This window comes from Bactrocera tryoni, chromosome 1, assembly GCF_016617805.1.
Source record: "Bactrocera tryoni isolate S06 chromosome 1, CSIRO_BtryS06_freeze2, whole genome shotgun sequence".
Lineage (NCBI taxonomy): Eukaryota > Metazoa > Arthropoda > Insecta > Diptera > Tephritidae > Bactrocera > Bactrocera tryoni.
The window spans coordinates 9,395,941-9,419,123 of record NC_052499.1 but is presented as its reverse complement, the minus strand read 5'-3'; the positions used below and the strand labels follow the sequence as shown (position 1 = coordinate 9,419,123).

At 37.4% G+C, this 23,183-nt stretch overlaps 1 protein-coding gene across 3 annotated transcripts; it reads left to right on the top strand.

Moving 5' to 3' along the window:
• The first annotated feature begins 1,031 nt into the window (after nucleotides 1–1,031).
• On the top strand, nucleotides 1,032–22,618 carry LOC120782412 (V-set and immunoglobulin domain-containing protein 10). 3 transcript variants are annotated; one of them, XR_005706252.1, is made up of 6 exons: nucleotides 1,032–2,805; nucleotides 16,566–17,120; nucleotides 20,122–20,379; nucleotides 20,706–20,833; nucleotides 21,504–21,717; nucleotides 22,107–22,618. XR_005706252.1 is itself a non-coding variant. In XM_040114661.1 (6 exons), exons 2-6 carry the CDS (start codon nucleotides 2,727–2,729, stop codon nucleotides 21,525–21,527), a joined length of 1,035 nt encoding a protein of 344 aa, XP_039970595.1. In that variant the 5' UTR covers nucleotides 1,032–1,135; nucleotides 1,623–2,726; the 3' UTR covers nucleotides 21,528–21,579. The 3 variants fall into 3 exon arrangements, 2 of the variants coding, with proteins under 2 accessions (XP_039970595.1, XP_039970594.1); XM_040114661.1 differs by lacking the exon at nucleotides 22,107–22,618 and having other exon boundaries at nucleotides 1,032–1,135; nucleotides 1,623–2,805; nucleotides 20,706–20,824; nucleotides 21,504–21,579; XM_040114660.1 differs by lacking the exon at nucleotides 22,107–22,618 and having other exon boundaries at nucleotides 1,032–2,484; nucleotides 2,544–2,805; nucleotides 20,706–20,824; nucleotides 21,504–21,579.
• The last annotated feature ends 565 nt before the right edge of the window (nucleotides 22,619–23,183 follow it).

Below are 23,183 nucleotides of genomic sequence, written 5' to 3'. Positions count from 1 at the left end.
GTAATACAAAAAAGCGAATAATACCTCATTCGGCGAAGCAATAATTTTGACTTTGAACGAAATTCTCATTTATTAAAGACACCAAAGTTGAATATGAATGAATGCAAATCAAGTTTTATTTCCACGAATCGCTTTTGGCTCGTTGCCTCTTTATTTCATATTCATAGTACTCCAGCATGACCATTTGAGTTAGAGCAGTGTGTAGGGCGAGCATTGGGCGGCCTCTGATTGCACCTGACCAGCATTCTCTAATTCGCAAATTCATGTTGTTCGTTTTCTGCATTCAATGGGAATTCATAACAAGTGTTTCTGGAAACATTTTAGTTTAGAAAAATTGTATTCCATGAATTCGTTGAACACGTTGTTACTAGCGACTACTTTTCGTATGGTGAGTGTACATGAATGGTTTTTGGGAACATGAATGGTTTTCTAACCTATTTTTTATTTCTAACCGACGAAGTAGTTTTCTGTAAATGAGGAGAATTGGGGCAACTTATGGGCATTTGATTTCTCTACGTTCTGCTTAAGCATATTTGAAGCGTCACTTTCGTAAGTGATTTATACATATATATATATATATCATACTTATACATATGTAAAACGTCAGTTTTTCTTTGTCATAATTTAATTTCAACGCATCCTCGTGCCACATAACTTGTTGTCGTCACTACGCGTTGAATATAACTATTTTTTTCAATAAATGCGTGAAATCACGTTTTAGTTTTAGTTGATGCTGAGCAACTTGTTATAAAAAGCATTTGCTGCAGCAACATTTCACTACTCTGAGCACTCCATTTATTGCTCATTTTCGCACCGAAGCGCTCAGTTGGGCATACAAAGCGCCTGCGCCACAAAGTATGCTCCGAATTGAGCACGACCGCTCAGCGACACGACTGCCTGACTGTATGCTTTACTGTTAAGTTATGCCGTTGCTGTCAGCATTGTGTCGTGCTACGCTCGGCCTTACCGTCGTCGACTGCACTTAAATCCCTCTTTTGCAGCACCAATATATTCAGTAGTCTGGTGTAAGTGCTCGCAAAAGGACGGTCAAGTGTTTCCAGCGCGGAAAGTTCATGTTTATTAGCCGCCGTGCGTTCATACAAAAGGGAGAGTGCAATTTAAAATGAAGCCAAAGGTAATGTTTTGTTGGCTACGCGAGATGTGAGTTCAGTGGCTAGCCGTGACTGTGTCTGCTAACTCATTGCTGACAAGTGTTTGTGCGTGTGTGTGTGCGTGGGGCGATTAAATTGAATTGATGTGATATTCAAGCTGTTGTGCTGGCACAAATTATGCTGAAGTTGTCGCAATGAAATTATACGCTGTAAAAATTGTTAAAGTGTCAGCTGCTGTTAGTAACTCTGCACTTGTCAAGGAAATGCTCGGCATAATGCCATTTCCTTTAAGCGGAAGTCATAAGTTTCAAGTGAAATGTGCCACGGAACTACTGAAGTTATAAATATACTTCCGCCAATATTATTGCAAGTGAAGTGTGTTAGTGTGTGCCAGCGACTTGTATATTGAAAGTAAAAAAAAAAAAACGCAAAAAAGGGCGTTAAGTGAATACAAGCAGAAGTGCCAAAGCAATTACAGTGTGTGCAAATAGTCTTTAAATATTTATCTAGCTTTTGGACCATCAGCCAGTGTTTAATAAATATACTAAATGAGTCTCTGACAAAAAAAAAATATCAGAGCGCCTTGCAGAAAGATTGCAGGGCAATATTTGAAACAAAAAGTCAGAAAAATCTTAAGTAAGGCACACCGCAAGCGAGCCAAGCGCAGTTTGGCACAGTTCAACAAATCACCGATTCCGTTAAACGTGTGCGAGTCGTGTGCGCCAAGTGCGCTGACCAAGCGTGGTCTAACGCAGATATGCTTGAACAACTGTAATTTTAATTGTTGTGGGTCAAAGTGTGTGCTGAAAGCTCGAAGCCGACATAATTGTTGCGCAAACAAAACGCAGACAAGCGATTCGACCAAACGCAATCAGTAAACAATACATATTTATATACGAATACATACATAAATCCACACATAAATACCTACATATATATAAATATATATAAGCACGCACTTATACGTTTAAGCTAGTGCATGGAAACAACCTCTGCTTGTTTGTTGTATGCCGCACAAGCAGCGCAAGGCAAGTTTGTTATCGCTTCATCGAATCGGCAAGCGTTTGCATGTGCATGTGAAAAGGAAACCACAGCGCGTGTGGGTGTGTGCGTGAGTTGAAGGCCATTGCAGCAAGCTGCGCTTCGTGTCAACGACAGTGAAGCTGCGTAAGCACGCGTTCGTGCAAAGGCTCAGCTACAACCGTAACAAAAACAACAGTAACAACAACGAGAACGGGCGTCAACTATCCGCCGTCAATCGCGGTTGCGGCTGAGTTGGGTAACGTCCTTCAAGCGCCATCATTGTCGCAAACAACAAGCAATTTCTGACAGCAGTTGTCATCGCTAATAACAATAGCAGCAACAACGCGACGTTGGTGTGCTGTTTTTAGTCATACGATTTTTTTTTTAATTTTCGTAAATCTTCTTTAGCTATCGACGTTGCGGCGCTGAGCTTTCGACTGTCGCCTTGTTGGTCCGCGCTGTCGTCGCGCGTGTCGTCATTTTGGTAATTGCCACAGCCTTTCGCAGTCGTCGTAGCAGTAGCGGCAGACAAGCGAGCAAGCGCAAGTAAACAAGTAAAAAAATATTGCATATAACGGAATTTCACATGAAATGTTGCTGGAATACGTAATGATGCTGCTTGTGTTCGGATTAACCACAAACGTTGAGCGAAGTCAAAGCAACGCATACGGTAAGCATAGCTATAAGTATGTCTATGTAGTGTCTATGACTGTATATATATACATATATATGTATAAGTATATATGCGTATACATTTGTATGTGTGTTTTTGTTTATATGAGGAATTTTGTGCTTTTGTGAGTGAAGTTAGGGCGACCGTCAGCCTTGTGGCACCAACTTGTTTTCGCGGTTGTCGTCATGTACCTGTTTACCAACATACTTTTAACATCATACACACACACATACTTAAATATACGCCAAATATATGCTCTCAATATTAAAGTGGGATACTTGTTTGTGTATTAGAGACGCGTGTAAGCTATGCTGAAAAATTTCACTGACTTTCACAAATTAATTCTTGCTCTATACTTAATGACAAGCAAAACCAAATGACAATTTTTTTCTGGTTGCTGGCGGTGCTGACGTGTCATACATAGCGCGAAGTAAACATGGGCTTTAGTATGTAGCATTAGGGCAAACATTTTTGCTATGCTAAAGTTTGTAGTATCTAAAATAAAAATTAAAATATTCGCCTCGTCAGCAAGGCAAAACGGTACCTTTTGTAGCTGCATACTACAAATAAATAATTCCTAAAAAGTAAGTCAAGCGAAAAGGCCGCTTAATTAGAGCTTTCGGCTTTACAACTGATGGATTGTTGGTTTTGAAGCCGATTCCACTATTTTTTTTATTTGGATGCTTAAATTTTTTTTGTGTAAATATTTAATCCTACCTGTCTGTAAAAAAAAAAAATTTAAATTAAATGAGCACAAGATGTTGATGTGGAGTAATAAGTATTAAGGATCTAATTCCATAAAAGCATTTAATGTGACAAACGAGCGCTATACCTTTAACATATTTCCAATTGCTTACAAATTGGTTATTAATTGGGTATTGTTCGGTTACTATTTATATAGATGCAGTAATAAACAAAGGTAAAGAAATAAAGGTTTAAATATGCCCTACGTGTAGGTCTTATAAGGTAACCGTTATATTGGTTAGTGGAAAAAGTCTTTTTGTATTTTGTCAATAGTTGTCATTGAAGTCGTATATCTCCAGTGCTACCAATCACATTATTTCACACCATATACTATAGTGCTGGAAATGTTTAAAATGGTACATTATTATTAAAGATAAAAAAAAAATGTTAAAATTTTATCAGAAATACGAAAAGACTTTTTCGACTACCCGATATTAATGAAACAAGGAAAACCTTAACACTTGACATCTGAAATATACAGTACAGATACATTTTCTATACGCTATACTAATGCGATCACAACAATTTCTTCGGACGTTGTAGCTTTACTGTGGAAAATAATACATGCCAAATTTCGTGAAGATATTTCGTTAAATGAAAAAGGTTTCTATACAAAGACTGAATTTTTATCGAAAAGTTTTTATGACAGCTTTTTAATATAATGCTCCGTTATCCAAGGTTTGAACAATCAAGCAGCTTCTTGGGGAGAAGAGAACATGTGTAAAATCGATATCTCGAAAACTGAGGAATTAGTGCGCGTATAGCTATTTAGACGAACAGACTGACCTTCCTAAATCGACTAATCGCAACATGCTGATTGTTTATATTATATCTTTTATAAGATCTCCTTTTCAATCTGGGCTTCTGGTCGCAACAAGCTTCGCGGTAAACTTGATGTATGCTGTTAAAGGTATAATCAATCTATTTTGAATACGCATATATCTACAAAAATATTTATGTGTGTTAAAATTGTTTACGAAACTCTAACTTTAAACTTCCTTGCATTATATTTACATATATGCATATCTGATGTATGAAGTCATAAAACACTTCACATGTGCATTCAAATGGAATAAGTGCCCACCCGTTTACCGTAAGAGGCTTTGAATATTATTTGGCCAGTAGCTGCAAATATTTGAACTGTATGAACAATTTACCAAAACTCCCAAAATAATAAGTGGAATATGTAGTTGGAAGCAAATATTGTTGGATACGTTGCAAATATATATGCATATATAAATAATAAATATATATATATATATATCTGCGCAGTGTGTACCTTCATACTGACCGCCGGCAAGAACTGTACAATATCAATGGCAGGAAAAGTAATGCCACAACTTTGCAGTACTGAGGGAGTGAGAATCCAGTCGCCGCCTGTGGAGCTTTTTTGACATCGATGTTTATTGTTTTTGTTTATTTAAAAAGTTTATGATTTAGACATATATACTTCTTCTTCGTCTTAATTGGCGTAGACATATTTACACTGCTCTTAAATCGTTGGACTTACATATAGGTATTGGTTGGTCGAAAAAGTTATTTCGTATTTCTAAACAAACTTCAACCAATTTTTTTTATATTTGTGCTAATAAATAAATGAAAAAATATGTACCATTTTGGTCGATCTCTTTTTGCTATTTTTCCGCTAGAGACATTACTTCATCAGTGTTAGACATTCATCAATGTAAATCGAAATTCGAATTTTTCAGAACGGAAGCGAGCAAACCATCGTTGTGCTACACGAACTGTTATAGCATCGTCTCCCTAAACTTCACAAATTTCATTTGTGGCATTCTTTCTTTTTTTATATAAAAATTTCAAATATTTCATTATTATTTTCACTCATTTTTGAATAGCTGTAACAATTTTTCAACTTCCCCGAATTTAGTTTTTAATTTTCTATGGTTAAATTAAGTTTAAAATCTCACTTTCCCAACACTAAATAGTAAAACACAATGTGATTGGTAGCACTGGAGATATACGACCGCAAAGACATTTTTTGATAAAATACGAAAAGACTTTTTCGACTACCCAATATATGAAGTTTCTAACAATATAGGTGTATGTCATAAATTTATATTAATAGTATTCATTCTGATTTGAAAATAGAAATGTTAAGATTGCCTGTTTATATGAAGTAAACGGAAAGAAGCAAAGTAATTTTAGAAGGCAATATCCTGTGGATCCAATTCTTTCCTTGAAATTAATACCGGTTTTTTGCATTTTAATACAATAAAATATTGTCTTTTCGTATTTCAAATCAAACATCAACTTATTTTTCTTTTTATAAATATTATATTGCGTGGTGTTTGTCTTTCCATTATAAAGTTTGCGGCAAAATATTTAAAGTATGTTAGAAAGCTATATTAAAAATATTATGGAAGGCATTTAACTTCAAGCAAACATTCTCCACCCGATGCTAATCTCATAACGCGCTGATATTGAGAAAATAGCACAAAATTCCAAATGCGTAGAAATGCGTATACGCCACATTAGAAAAGTTAAAATATTATTCTACACATTCACACATAATTCTCAGAACTCATCAGTTATAAATATATAATTATGTGTGTAAACGAGAACATCAAAGCAAGTCGCAGCGTTTCATTTAGGTTTTGTAAGCATTTGAAGCGCTTAAGTTCGACACACTTTACCGCATCGTTCACAATTCGGTACACACTTTGCAAGCAGGAATAATAAATTAAAATTGTATTAAAAGAACATTTACGTGGGAAGATACACGCATGTAAAACATCATTATCCAATAATTGACAAAGCAAAACAAAAACACATCAATTCAAAGTATAGCAGAGAAAGTGCTTTTACGGAGTACAGGCTCAACGTCAGCACGCAAGCATAACACCAGGTCTTTGCATTTAGTATTTGCCATCAATCAGTGCGGCTTTCTTTCGCAGTGCCGAATGCTTGCTTCATCCCTACACTTGCGAGCAGACGTTGCTCATTCATGTGTCGCTTCCGTTATATTGAAGAATGCAAATTTTGTATGTTCGAATAAGATGTAAAAGTTCAAAATTGGTTTTAAAAAGGGTGTCTCTAAACATAGACATGTGAATGTGCATGCCTGATATAATATATAACATATAATACCTGAAACATATACAATATCAATGAGAAAGTATTATTACAGGGCATCCGTTTGAAACACCCTGTTTCGAAGAGATGTGTATCTATATGATAATTAAAGCTACACTCGCACACACATATAACAGGAGTGTGCATGCTTATACCAAATAGAATATAGAATATTTTGCGGTTGCTCAACGTGTCACAGCTGAGGCCTCATTTAATCTTAGCAAAGTGAAAAATTTGTGGATAACGGTTAAAATTCGCGGTTGTAGGTGCATACTAACCAACTGAGTAATTCATTTCGTAGCTTTAACGTAGTCAACTGACACATCAATGGCACTACTAGAATTAAATTCATATGGTTTTTGGTTAGTCTTAACCTTCAAAAGGCGCGCGTATAATATGAACAGCTGTAGGATTATTACTTTCTGAATCATATGACTTTGAGTGAAGCAACTTTTTTTATTGTGAAAAAAAATGGATAAAAAGGTATTTCGCGTTTTGATAAAATACTGTTTTTTTGAAGAAGAAAAATAGTGTTGAAACAAACCCTTGGCTTGAGGACGACTTTTCGGACACTATCCCAAGAAAATCTACGTTCAAGATTTGGTATTGTAAGTTTAGACGTGGTGAAATGAGCACCGAAGACGGTGAATATAGTGGGCGCTCAAAAGTGGTTGTTAACGACGAAAACATCAAAAGGGTCCATAAAAACATTTCGGACGAATGTAAAGTGAAGTTCTTCTACTTAAAAGCACTCTGAAGCTATTAACTAAATGTCTACATCATAACATAAAATATTTGGGCATGAGAAAGCTATGCACAAAGTAGGTGCTGCACAAACTCACTTTTAACCAAAAACAACGCCAATCTGATGGCAGTGTTTGGAGACGTGCAAGCGTCTTTTTGTGTCGATATGTGACAATGGACTCCATCATTTCAGCCCGGAGTCCTATCGACAGTCATCCGATTGGACTGCACACGATGAAACCGCTCCAAAGGCATAAAGCAACACTTGGCTGGCAAGGTTTTTGGTATTTTTGGATGCCCTTGGATTAAGTTTTATTGACTACCTTGAAAATGGAAGAACTGTGTACACCGACTATTACATAGCATTATTGGACCGCTTGAAGGACAAAATCGCTGAAAAGCGGCCGTATTTGAAGAAAACAGAGTGCTGTATCACCAAGACAATGCACAGTGTCAGAAGTCAGTGAAATCGATGTAAAAAGGTCCATGAATTGGGCTTCGACTTGCTTCCGAATCCATCGCATTCTCCACATCTGCTCCCCAGTGACGATTTTCTGTTCTCAGAATTCAAAAGGATGCCCGCTGGGAAGAAAATATCGTCGAATGTAGAGTTGATCTCCGATACTGAGGTCTATTTTGAAGCAAAGAACAAATCGTACTACAAAAATTGTAACGAAAAGCGTTTTGAATTGAATTTTGAAAAAAATAGTATTTTACTATAGTAGGCGGGGAACTTTTCAACTGACCTGTTACATAGAAGGCTGCCACTTTAATTGCTGATTCTGACATCATGTTCCACAGTCCATAAAATGACTTTAAGCGAACAGTATAAAGAAAAGTATGGGTAGTCGAAAAGTCTTTTCGTATTTTTAACCAAATTTCAACTTATTTTTTTTTTTCTTTATTTAAGATAATAAATAAATAAACCATTATGTACCATTTTGGTCGACCAAAATGTTTCGGTAATCATTCTTCAATTCCGTGGTGATCGTAGTTATGCCCTTAATGCACCCAACCACTTATATTATATAATGAATATAGATATTGCTAAGAGTCTAGTCAATTATAAAGCATATATTTGATATAATAGGTTGTCAAAAAAGTCTTGCGGTATTTTCGCTAGTTGGCGCTGAAAGCGCGTAGTTCTAGTTTTATTCGTCGCATCGGGTCATGCTGTACCTTTTTAGAAAGCTCATTTCACGCGCTAACACGTGTTTGATTATTGTTGTTTCTTTTAAGTCGTTCGTGAGTTATAGCGTCGCAAACATGGAGCAAAATAAAGAGAAAATACGGCATATTTTACAATACTACGATAAAGGCAAAAATGCATCTCAAGCCGCCAATAAAATTTGTGCAGTTTATGGACCCGATACCGTTTCCATTTCCACCGCACAACGATGGTTTCAATGTTTTCGTTCTGGTGTAGAGGTGGTCGAAGATGCGCCACGCTCCGGAAGGCCTGTCGTCGAAAATTGCGATAAAATCGCTGAATTGGGCGAAAGAGACCGGCATAGTAGCAGCCGTAGCATCGGTCAAGAGCCGGGCATGAGTCATCAAAAATTCATTTCAATTTCAATAAAAAAAAAAATTCAATACAAATACCGCAAGACTTTTTTGACAAACCATTATAAAGAAAGTTACTGTAGTAATCATCTTAAGTGAGCAATTCATTAGTAACACCTTATTGTAACAGTTTTGCAGACAGCTGTTTTTATTTCGCATGCCCTTAATTCTCCACAATTCTATCACCAGAAATTAGCTCAGTGCTTCAAATTACAGTGTATGTAGTCAAATTTCAAATTCATTTTGTATTTACTACCATAACTTGTAGTGCCAATTTTGCAATTACTTTTTGCTGTTGAATTTATTTTCCATTAACGAAATGTTACTACAACCGATTTCCACCGTGTTGGGAGTAGAACTTTCAAATGGCTTTATAAATATTGAATGTATAACAAGTTTCCTAGAAATTTAAGCGCTGTCCTTGTACAAAAATATACTCTTGATAGTATATTTATGTGCCGCTTGGTACAATTCCGCACTCACCGCATACGGTTGCTTGCAAGAATTTCCCTACGGAACTTGCACACAGTGTGAGTAGGCTTCAATGCCCGTTTGCTCAAATATTCTTCTTCTCTTTTAGGAGAAAGAATTAGAAAACTTTCTGCAAGTAGCATGCTGTCTTGGTAGTGTTGGAATTTGGCTGCGAGCAAAAGTTCAAATAAGTGGAATTGTTTCTTACGGCATTGACGAATAATACACTCTGGAGCTTTGCAAATATGCTTGCATATACATTTGCACATTATTTTTAAAGCAATATTAAATATTAAGGTGTATTTAGATTATGCTGTCTATGAATGTTTGAGCCACAATTTTCAGCAGCGAGGTGGACTTATAAGTCTCTTATCAATTTTGAAATTGAATGCAGTGTAAGTACTCGGAGTGCTCTCTATGGTGATGTAGGAAAATCTTCGCAGACAATCATAGTTGTTTTCAATATAGAGAAGGCATTTTTTTTATCTATGGTCCCACCTCTTAGATAACCATTGATAAATAGAAATGGTCAAGTGAGAGTTTCTGATTACTAAGGTTTCTTCGAATTTTTCTGCTACAATCGGAGTGAGTATTTAAGAAAAATATGAGGGAAATGATAAGCGGCAAATTATACTGAGTTTACATAACACGTAGCTTACACATAACGGTTTGTATAACACTACAAAAGCTATAGTAAAAGAGCACTAAGACATACTGAATGCACCAAAAAATTCAGCGACTTCCACTAAGTTCCAGAAAATCTCATTATTTTAAGTTTGGTAAACTTGCGTTGTACTAGGATTCCTTGCAATTCATATAATAAATACAAATGGCAAATCGATATTTTCCGTTATTAAGCATACATGTCACATTAATCAATTCCAAACTGTGTTTTAGTTCATAAAGGCATAATAATCTGTTCAATAATCCTCAATACACATAAACTGCTAACACTCGTAAATCATTTATAACACATGTAATCGTGTGTGATCAGTAAAGTCAACAAAACGTATGAACGACTGCTAGCAAAGGAGCCCCACAACGTTTCGACGAATAAGCGTTTACTACTACACTTAAACAGTCGTACAGTGGTGTGCAATGAAAGCAGCTCATGCCAACTGTAAAGTTTGTAAGCTACAACCGGCAATATTGTTAAGCAATTGAGTGTGTAACACTTCAACTGCTGTTCGAATATTTTGCTTGATTTTCTAACCTTTGTTTCAATTTCAAATCCCGGAAACCATAGCTGACCGATAATACAATTTAAGATATTCAGTTCTTTAGAATATTTGTATTTTTTGTCACAGTTGCCAAAAGTTGTCCTGTCGGCGCATATTTTAAATAATATACATATATACATATGTTTCTATTAGGATACCAATCTATACCATCATCGATTTTTCCAGTCCTTGACACACTTTTCATAAGCACTTTTGTGATGGCCTTCAGCTCCTTCACTGTGATTCTTTGCTGAAGTGAAATTAAATCGAACCATTTCTGAAGCGAATGGTAACAGGAGACGAAAAGTGGATCAAATACGACATTAATGTGCGAATATGAGCATGGTCCAAGCGTGGTGAAGCTCAACAAATGATCGCAAAGCCACAATTGAAGAATTGAAAGGTTATGCTGAATGTTTGGTGGGATTGGAAAGGAATCATCCACTATGAGCTGCTTTAGCCTGGTCGAACGATTGATTCTACATTCAGTGTTTAGTGGGATTGAAAAGGAATCATCCACTATGAGCTGCTTCAGCCTGGTCGGATGATTAATTCCACATTTTACTGTCAACAACTGATGATATTGAAGCAGGCAATCGAAAAAACAGTCAGAACTGATCATTTTGATGACTCGACAAAAACTGGGAGAGCTTGGCTTTGAAGTTTTAATGCATCCACCATATAGCCCTGACCTTGCACTATCGGACAACCATTTGTTTCGGTCAATGGAGAACTCTCTTAATGGAGTAAAATTGGCTTCAAGAGAAGCCTGTGAAAATTACTTGTCGTAGTTTTTCGCCGAGAAATCAGAAAATTTTTACACTGATGAATGTCTCTAGCGGAAAAATGGCAAAATGGTACATATTTGGTGTATTAAAGTTCATTATAAACATAAAAAAATAAGTGAAAATTTGATTAGAAATACGAAAAGACTTTTTCAACTACCCTATCTATGGGTTAGATATTTGTAAATTAAAGCAAAAATCGAATCACTAGTGTTTTTTAAAAAATACCAGAAATGGTAAGCTTTTAACTATTTTGTCCCACTGTACTAATGTACATTCAAGACACACACACACACGCATACACAAAATATTTATTGCGCTTTGTAAACACAAAAACCAGCATATGTAAGATGAAATCTCCAAGCAGGATTAAAATTCGGTTAAACTTGTTTGTGGCTTGTGTATGCAAATGCAATTAGAACATAGCATCTCTGCTTTGAGACATTTTTGCTCCGGCTGAACTATCCCAATATTTTGATTAAAAGCGCATTGGTGCAAATAATGAAGGATTTTATGAAGTAATGATATTTACTTGTATTAGTGAAATATATTAGTGACATTTATAACCACATGTCCAATTGTTGTGTAAATAAGTACACTGGAATATTCATATAAAGAAAATATTCATTATTTTCAAGACTATAATTAATGAACGTAGCTAGTAATGCTAAGGCCAAATGTGCCAAAGATTGCTTGTAGCTATAAATTATCTGCATATTAAGATCAAAAGGCATACAATAATAACAGTAAAATGATGCTTCTCAGTCACATTTTCGTATTTCTTGTAACAAGCTGCAGGGCGTACAATACTATGTATGTTTTTGTTGTTGTTATAGAGCTAAGTAGAACAAGTAAAATTTTACTGAGTGCTTATATGCATCTGTGTGTTCGTCTGTCTATGCATTAATTGGCGACAGCACTATTGAGTTCGTACAGGGTATGTCTGGAAAGTAAAAGGACTGAATCGATTTAAAAAAATTTATTGAAGCAATAGTTAGAATTCTTAAAAAAATTCAAAATAGACTGCTTTTGCGTCGGTGCAGCGCTGCCTGCGCGATTTCCAAGCATTTGAAGGCGTCACGGAAGGCATTCTCCGGAATCTGTCGCCTCAAAAGAAAAGGAAGATTGCCTCTTTGTCTCGGGATCATACTCAAAGAGCCATGACTCGTCACCTGTAGTTACGTTATTCAAAATTTGGGGTTCACTTTCACACATGTTCCAAGTTTCTTGGCACACTTTCACTCGCCGCAATTTCTGGTCGTCAGTGAGCACTTTTGGGACCTAAGGCTATAGTACTTAGTGCATGTTCAAGTGCTCCGTGACAAAATCATGAACCACAGATTTTGATAAATTTAACATCTGGGCAATTGAGCGAACGGTCAGCATCTGGGTAAGCCTACTTGATATATCAAACGGCTTTGTCGCAGATTTACCGAGTTCACACAGAATTTAATCGCGTACCTCCGGTCTAACAAACGCTGCATTTTCGGCTTGCACCATTCACAGGAGCACGTCGCTCGAAAAAGTTTGTCCTGACTCTCCAGGTGCTCGGAGACAACTGACCAGTCGCTATTTCGTTAGCTAGGAACTCTCTCTACTGAATCCAGTCGGTGCGCTTACGCTTACGAAGTACAGTCGCGTCGGAAGTCCTATTACTTTCCGGACAAAATCTGTAGACTAAGGCTTAAGTGAATATTTTAACTCACACCTAATCAAGCGTATTGTCTGGTTGTGAACGAAGACAAGTGAAAATATCTCCTGTCATCAAACGAACAGGCTCAATCATCACTGTTGACGTAATAACTTTGAAGTAGACATATATAATTTTCCCTATCTTGGATCCAGTTTTAACAGCAACAACAATATCAGCCTTGACCCCCAATTGAGAAGTAGTAGTAGAGAAGTAGAGTGCTCTCTCGACTCACAAAGACTAAACTCTATAAGTTCCTCATTATTCCCATTCTGCTTTATAGTGCGTAGGCATAGACAATGGCATCATCTCTTGAGTCGGCCTTAGCAATGTTCGAGTGAGAGGTTTTGTGAAAAATGTATGCTCCTTTGCGCATTGGCAACGCCAAATATCGCAGTCGATGGAACGATGAACTACGCGAGATATACAACGCCATTGACATAGTTCAGCGAATCAACAGACAGTGGCTGTTGTCCGGATGGACAGTTCATCTATAAAAAAAGTTTTGTCTGTGAAACCCATATACTGTTAAGACACAACTGATCGATCGTTGCGATTATTTGCCTATAAAAACCTTTGCGTTTGCATAGAAATGTTTTATAGTCTCGTCATCTAGCGTCTTACAGTATCTACAATAGTCGTTATGCGGTGTTAGTAGTTTAACGGCATGTTTATAGATTAGACAGTGACCTGCTAGCACTTCTACTTGAGTTCTCATGTCATTCCTTTTGAATTTGAGTAGTCGTCATGTGCGGCACATACTCCTTTCATGCCACGTTTGCATGCTTGTTGAGAAGTTAGGAATTGACTTCATCCAGACTCAGCTGTATTTATAACATTTTTATCATTAAAACTCCGAAATTGGTTAAAAGCATATCAATTCTTTTTTATTATGGAGTCTAATAATAGGATGGTGCCTCTTCTGGCTAGTTCATCTGCTTGACAGTTAGCAGGAAACCATTGCAGATTTATCGTGAAATAGGATGATATGTCGACTAAGTGATGAAGACATTCGGTATCTTTCTCGAAACCCTTAGAAACTTTATTAAATTCAAAACCGACTAGCTATCTCTACAGATAAGTGTAATTTGGTACCAAATTTTGTTGAAAACGCATCACCTTCTACTCGACTATCTAGGTTGGACCCAACTGCTTTGATGCTTATCCCTTTGTCCTTGCCCACCCATCCTCTTTACCAGTCTATTCTGGTGGGATGTGCAATACTAGGGACCAATTTAAAGTTGAGTTCTACAGGGTTTCGAAAATAGGTATTACGTCGAAACCGGTATTTATTAAGTATCTTAGAATGCTACTTGTTACTGATGATTAACAGCAAGGATTTCAGTCTAAGAACTGATTTTGCTGCCAGCTTCTAACACAACAAGTCTTTTGGCAACAATTTTCAAAGGTGGCTGGTTTGACGTTATTCTAAGACCTCAACTGAAACATATACTACAGTCCTCGAAGTGTAACCAATTAAAAAGGCCATAAATTCGGTTTGGAAAGTTATTTTTATTTATTTTAAAGCAAAAAATGTGTGAAAATAATCATAAACTCACGATCAATTCACTTTTGCTCGACATGACCACCTTTTGCCTTAACTATGCCCTTAAGACGGTCAAAAACCGCATCGCAAGCTGCCTGATAGTGACTTGCCGGTATTTTGGCCCACTCTCGGAAAATGGCTTTCTTCAGCAACTCGAGACTGGTGTATTTTTTACTTCGGACTTTGCTCTCTAAAATGGCTCAGAGAGAATAATCCACTGGATTCGCATCTGGTGAATTCGAGAGCCATTGTGTGGTCGTAATGAAGTTCGGAACGTTGTTTTTCAGCTATTCTTGGTTCACTCGCGCTTTGTGAGACGGTGCTGAGCCTTGTTGAAACGTCCATGGCTTGCGACCAAAATGTTTGTTTGTCCACGGCCTCAAAGCAGCCTCCCGAACATTTTCCCGATAATGTGTCGCATTTACTTTGACGCCAGGCTCGATGAAAACAATTGGAGAGCGCCCATCAACGGTGACAGCGGCCCAAACCATTATTTGTGGCGGGTGCTGCCTTCTGGTGGCCAAGTCGGTCAAGTAAATCCTATCGTTTTGAGAGTTTACGAATTGCTCAATTGTAAAAATTTTTTCGTCAGAAAACACAATGTTCGGAATTTGACCGCTTTCGGCCAAGCGAAGCAACTGCTTCGCTCTCTCAAGTCTTACTTGTTGCTGCTTCGGTGTGAGATCATGAGCCTTTTGGAACTTGTAAGGCTTGACCTTGAGCTCATTTTTCAATATGCGTCGCATGCTGCGGTCGGATATTTTTAGTTCTTTAGCCATTTGATTGGCACTTCGTCGTGGATTTCGCTCAAGTCGCTTCTTTACTTTCCGAACCATCTCACGTGACGTTGCAGTTTTTTGATGACCACCTCATGGCGTTTTGCGATGCTACCAGTATCTTTGCAACGAGTGATGGTGCGATAAACAAAAACTTTATTCACATTAAGGTATTTGATCTGACGAACAATTGGTAGCTGTGATTTTCCAGCTAAATGTAAAGCAATCACACTATTACCTTTGAATTCCATCGCTGATCACATTTTTTTGCGTTCACTTTTGGCAAAACGCTTTTGTACACTTGTGAACAATACTGCGAACTGTCATTCAGCAAATTTATAAACAGCTGATTCCAGTGCGACAGCTACACGAACGGTGTGAAGTTGGTTACCCTTGGAGTGTCGGACCGTGTAGCTGCTATTTGTATGCTTTTCATAAGCCTTACTGCTTCGTTTATTGATATTTCCTCTATATTTGCTTTTACAAATGGCAAAAACAGTGCATATCACAGAATGTTCCTTGATTTTCGCTTCCGTTTTGTTTACTTCAGCGCATACAATTGGCAAATATAAATCTTATAACAAAACAAGTAAGGAAGGGCTAAGTTCGGATGTGACCGAACAATTTATACTCCTGCAACTTGCAAATATTGGAAATTTCAGATGAACAAAACTAGTAACTGTAGCAACAAGTTGCAAAAGTATAAAAAAGTATATTTCTGAGCAGAAATTATGGTGAAGACAGTTGATCTTATGGAGTGGCGCGTGTGCAAACAGCAATCGAAATGTATCTCTGACTGCCTACTGGACAGTGGTAAGCGCCAAAATTGTGAATTTGCAAGCAGAGCACGTCTCTTTCAGATTGCCTGCACACAGCTGAGTAAGCCAAATAATGGTTTTCGGTTAATTTGCTGAAATTAGGGATGATGGCGGCAATGAGACGATTTAGCTATGCCACTACTTAGTATGTACTTAAAATATACAAATTGGATATTTTGCGATAAGAATGAATGTTGTTTGTGTCTGAGGGAGATCAAAGGCTTTGTGTGATTGTGCAGCTCAACCTTAGTAACGGCGCGTACAATTTCAATATTCTACTACACATAAATTCTTTTTCTCGTTTCAGCATTCGAAGGTACAACCAGATATCCACCACATCACCATCACCCGCCGCCCCAAAATGCGCTCACTTCAAGCGGACACCATCACCCACAACATCACTTTGACTCAATATCGCTAGCAGGCCACCTAGCAGCCTCGTCACTTGTGTCATCCTCATCGCCATCGCTCGCATCATTATCACAGCTCGAGCTGTCCAATGTCATTGTGGACAGTTTCGAAGGTGTGGGTGGTATAGCAGGTGGCGGCGGTGAGCCGCAATTTGAAAATACCACCGAACGCGAGGTGATTGCGGCTGTCGGTACGACCGCACGGTTGCACTGTCGTGTGCGAAATCTAGGAGATCGAGCTGTCTCATGGATACGTAAGCGTGACCTACATATTCTTACCATCGGCATCATGACATACACGAATGATCAGCGTTTTCTGGCGCGTCACACCGACAACTCGGATGAATGGGTGTTGAAGGTGGTGTCGGTGCAGCCGCGCGATGCTGGCGTCTACGAGTGTCAGGTGTCGACAGAGCCGAAAATTAGTCAGGCATACAAGCTGATGGTTGTGAGTGAGTATCGCAAATATGTTTAGTATAACACACACAAATATGCATAGAAATCAATTTGAGTGGTAATAATAACTAATTTTCGATTTCTATACTAGCGACATACGCAATATTTAATGCTTATTGATCAATATAAAAGTGAATTCATTGTTTATTGAAAGTAAATTGCTTACGTTTCATGACAAAGTTAGAAATGCAAGACAAGCCGAACTCAAATATTGCATTCGATCACAATACACACTCAAGTTCGAATCTGACTCGGCTTGATATTTATACTCTCGCAACAAGTTGCTAAGGAGAGTATTATAGTTTTGTTCACATAACGGTTGTTTGTAAGTCCTAAAACTAAAAGAGTCAGATATGGGGTTATATATACCAAAGTGATCAGGGTGACGAGTAGAGTTGAAATCCGGATGTCTGTCTGTCCGTCCGTCTGTCCGTCCGTCTGTTCGTCCGTCCGTCCGTCTGTCCGTCCGTCCGTGCAAGCTGTAACTTGAGTAAAAATTGAGATATCATGATGAAACTTGGTACACGTATTCCTTGGCTCCATAAGAAGGTTAAGTTCGAAGATGGGCAAAATCGGCCCACTGCCACGCCCACAAAATGGCGGAAACCGAAAACCTATAAAGTGTCATAACTAAGCCATAAATAAAGATATTAAAGTAAAATTTGGCACAAAGGATCGAATTAGGGAGGGGCATATTTGGACGTAACTTTTTTGGAAAAGTGGGCGTGGCCCCGCCCCCTACTAAGTTTTTTGTACATATCTCGGAAACTACTATAGCTATGTCAACCAAAGTCTACAGAGTCGTTTTCTTCAGGTATTTCCATATACATTTCAAAAAATGGAAGAAATCGGATAATAACCACGCCCACCTCCCATACAAAGGTTATGTTCAAAATCACTAAAAGTGCGATAACCGACTAACAAAAAACGTCAGAAACACTAAATTTTACGGAAGAAGTGGCAGAAGGAAGCTGCCCCCAGGCTTTTTTTAAAAATTGAAAATGGGCGTGGCGCCGCCCACTTATGGACCAAGAAGCATATCTCAGGAGCTACTAGACCGATTTCAATGAAATTCGGTATATAATATTTTCTTAACACCCTGATGACCTGTACGAAATATGGGTGAAATCGGTTCACAACCACGCCTTCTTCCAATATAAAGCTATTTTGAATTCCATCTGATGCCTTCTCTGTATAATATATACATTAGGAACCAATGATGATAGCGGAATAAAACTTTACAAAAATACGGTATTTGAAAAATATGTAAATGACGTATAATGAAATCTCGATTATCACTTTATCATGCGAGAGTATAAAATGTTCGGTGACACCCGAACTTAGCCCTTCCTTACTTGTTTTTTCCTAGATTGGTACAATCTTTTTACGTTCATGTGAAATTTGATCTCCATAAGCTATTTACTGGCTACGGAGGCGTTGAAGATATGAAACAAGGGGAAGAACATTGGATAGTCTATTTTTTAAGCACCACAAATGTTTGAGTGACACTAAGCAGTTAAAGATGGTCATGATGCCATCGAAAACTAAATTCATACATGTCATCACTCCAACTTTATTAATGACAAAAGCATCAAAAATTTGGCAATAGAGACTTTACATAAGGTTCTATCATCTTTTATGGATATGATCAATCATTATATTCTGATATTTATAACATCTAAAATGTAATCCTTTAAAGTATAAATATAAATGAGTAGCGCGACGTGCTAAGTCGATTTAGCCATGCACGTCTGTCTGTTTGCCCGTCAGTATAATCCTATGTATAGTTGCTCAGTTTTTGAGATATTGATCTGAAATTTCGCACAGGCCCTTTTCTCCTCAAGAAGCTGCTCATATGTCAGATTGGCCGATATACAACGAACGAACGATTGAAACAAAGTGCTTGTATGGAAAACTTTTTAATTTGACGAGATATCTTCAAAAAGAAACCGCAAGGGATATTGTCGAAAACAGTTATGTATTTTCTGAAGAAGCTGTTTAAATCGGTTCACTATGGCTTATAGCTGCCATACAAACTGACCAATCAAAGTTGTTCAGAAAAATTATTTTGCATTTGTGAAGTTAATATGTTTTATTTTATTAGTTAATATTTCGGGTATAAACAGTTGCTAGACTCGTCTCAAAAAATATGAAGCATGAAATGAGAGTCATCACTTAAGTTTCATTTTCGCCTAGTTTGACTTCCTATGACTTTTTTCTTTTTTCGAAACTCAAAAATCCGCTTCGGGCAATGCTCTAGGAGTACATTGGCCCTATATTTAGAAGGAGATTGTACCAATCAAGGAAAAAAATGTATTAATTCGGTTTGCTCGCACAGTTTATATGGAGCAGCGTGCGTAAAATTTTGATCTCCAGTAACTACAAGGCTTATAAATAGTGAATTATGTAGTCACCTCGTGGGTTTAAAGAAAATAACTTAATATGAAATTTTAAAATAAATTACACACATACACATATTACACACTAGAAATATATATGAATTTGTAACAGAAATTACCCCTTCCTTACATTGCGCCATTGCAGCATCACCAATACCTGTTGTAGCCATTCATTATGATAATTTCTTGCATGACACCCACTCTAGCACTGCTCGCTTATCTCCTCCCTTTTAACTAATCGCAAACTATGCTTTTTTCTCTCGCTTTTTCAATGGGCCTACCCGTGCTAACGCCGCTGTTTGATATTCCATTTTGCCTTTTTCGCAATTAACACTAATTACGGCAATGAAATGCAATGGCAATGTAAACGCCCTGGTGACGCTGCCGCCTTTGTCATACACGTCGCTATCAATACCAAATCCAACGCATAATCATGGAACCAATAACACTGCCACAACAACATCAACTCGACTGGCACTCACATTAAATAAATCCACCGAATGCAACACGGACTCGTTGTTCGCTGTACTATTTGTTCGGTTGGCTGGCGATGTTGATGTTGATGATGATGACGTTGATCGGACCGTTTCGACTGCAGCATCGAAAGCGCAGATACTGTCGAATCGTGAGCTTTATATACAAAGCGGCAGCGATATAAATCTGACGTGCATCGCACCGCAAGCGCCCGGCCCGTACACGCATATGATGTGGTACAAGGACAGCGAATTAATTAACGACTCAACGCGCGGTGGTATACGCGTCGTATCGGAGCAGCAAATGAAGACGAGCAATTTGGTGATATCGCGGGTGCTGCACCGGGACTCGGGGAATTACACATGTGCAGCAGATAATTCAAGTAAGTACCGTCCGCTGTGAGCCCCCACCCGCACACCTGTCGGCACATACATAGTTCGAATTTTACTTGCATTTGCAATTGTTTTGTTGTGCGCTCGGCTCTTGCGTATGCGTGTATGCGAATGTACCGTACATACGATTGGCTACTCGGCGCACACATGAGCAGCTCGTGTTTACTCGCGAATGCTCATTATGTCGGCATTACTGCAATTGGAAACGTGCATTGTGTCGGGCGGGTGTCGGGCAGGTGTAGGCTGTAATTTGACGTTGATTTTCATATAATTTCGATTGGAGTAGTATATTAATATGTTTGATTAACACTTGTAGATTCGGATAGTGTGTTAGTGCATATCATCAAAAGTGAGCAGCATGCGGCCATGCAACATGAGCTTGCCACGCGCATGCAGACGCCGCGACTGATGCTGGTATTACTGGCATTTTTCTATGTGAGTTGAGTGAGTTTCGCAAATACATATTTACTAACGCACATACACACACTTACATGTGCGATTGCATACATTTACAGGGGCGAGCATGCCACAAAAATATTAATCATACATATTAGGGTGGGTCAAAACAAAAAACAATTTGTTTCGCTTGTTACTATGAGAAATAGGTTCTTAGATATCTCTATGAAAATCATGAGTTCCTAGTTTTGACGAGAAGATCATCTGCTTGAAATATTTCTTTGTTTTTTTTTATTATCAGCTAATCATAAAAGGAATCCATATCTCGATTCCAGTTACTTGAAAAATTATATCGCTTCATAGATTTTCGAGAGAACTTATTGCTTTACAATATGGTCTTCAACGATTTTTTGTGAACCGAACTGTTTAAAAAACGGTTGAAGTTGGATTATTTTAAGGCAATTTTTGCTCCTTTTATAAGCCAATGATAAAAATTCAAATTGCAAAACTAATAGTTTTGTAGCAAATTTGCTGCTCTAGAATTTCAGATTACCAAGTAAAAAAAAAATGTTTTTTGACCCACTCTAATATATACATATGCACATATGTGTTCCAAGCTTCACTCTCCTACTCGCCCCTCTAAATGTATGCAGTTGAGCCATTATAACTGTTTGGTGGCTAATTTTTATATTTTTCCTCATTACTCTAAAATTCACAGTTATTCGAGCGCGCAATTAAATGAATGGAGTACGGTTGCGCTATGAGTTAGTGTAACTTAAATTAAGGATTAGCAACAAAAACAATAAGATACTTGAAACTATTGAATAAGCAGCAGAAAATAATACTACTAAATAAGTCTTAAAGTTGCAACAGCTTAGCTGTTCGAAGCGCATATGCAGCGAAGAGGCCACAATGGAGATGCGCATGTGAAGGTAGGGCGCCAAGCAAACTACATATTGTCACCTAAAATGCAAAATAACGTATCCCCAAAAAAAATGAAATTGAGTTTTTTATTTCGTAAAATTTTCAGCTTCCGCTGTCAGATATAACCCATATAACCAATATATAACCAATATATAACCAATATATAACCAATATTTAACCAATATATAGCCAAAATATAACCAATGTATAACCATTATATAACCAAAACTCAAATTTTGTTTGAAAACAAGTGGCTTCTATTATATCGTTTTTCCTTCGCCAGTAAACTTATGAGAAGTGATGTTTCATTATTTTGCATTTTAGGTAACGATATGCAAATATAAACTCAATTCTCCGCTTTGTATTGAACCAACTGTTATTTAATTGCGTAAACTAGTCACTGGACTCACCACTCAGCACGCTTGCGTCAGCACTATTGCAGAACCAAAGAAACCAAGTAACCAAGACAACGAATGTGCGTTGAGTTATACGTTGAGGGAAGGATGCGCCGCTGCTGCAGCTCAATTTTCGTACATTTGTGTGCACAAGAGACTTGATAATTGTTAGTTGTTCTTACATATAGCTGTCTGATAGCTGTAACTAATCCTTTACTTGCTGTTAATTTACGATTTTCCATTATTTGGTATTTGCGTTTATTAGCTTTAATGCGATATTTTGTTATGGTTGTATGTATGTATATTCTGAAGCGTTATATTTCACTTGTAAATGTAGTTAATTATACATTATTTGTAAGTATTTTTGTACTTAATAATAGCTGATAAGTTAAGGATTTTAAGTGAATGTGTATGTGTGTGCGAGGGAGTTGAAATTGACAGCAAATCAAAAGTGTAACTCAATAATTCAATGTGTATATATAAAAAAATATGAAACAATAAATATTATTATTAAACCAAAGGCTTTGATATCATTGACAACTACAATGCAAGCATAAGTAAGTAATAGTATGTATATAAGAATTGTCACAGCAGCGCACGTTCAAGTACTGTGTTGCTCATACAACACGGTGTACTGCGTGTAAGCGAATGATGAATAACTACCCTATAACTGAGTATAACTTTAAAAGGCATATTTTTATACAAACAACTAACACCGCCTTATTTTATAGAATGCTAAATTCAATAGAAAAATATATTAGCTGCAGTAGGGTGGTTACTTGTGAGAAAAATTTGCGGTGTAAAATGTCAAAAAGTAATGGCACATTTTTAAATCAGGCACTATTTTAATTACAAAGAAGCAATCTATGTTGGATTATTTTTAGCGAAAGAAGCGTCAACAAAAAAGACAAAGAAGAAAAACTTTAACTTCGGCTTCCGAAACACAAAATACAAAAGTAACTTGATTTCGGTTGTTCAGTTTGTACGGTAGTTATATGCTATATCGATCCGATCTCATTAATTTCTTCGAGGATTACGTAGCTGCTTTTTGGTGATAAAGCATGCCGAATCGCGTGAAC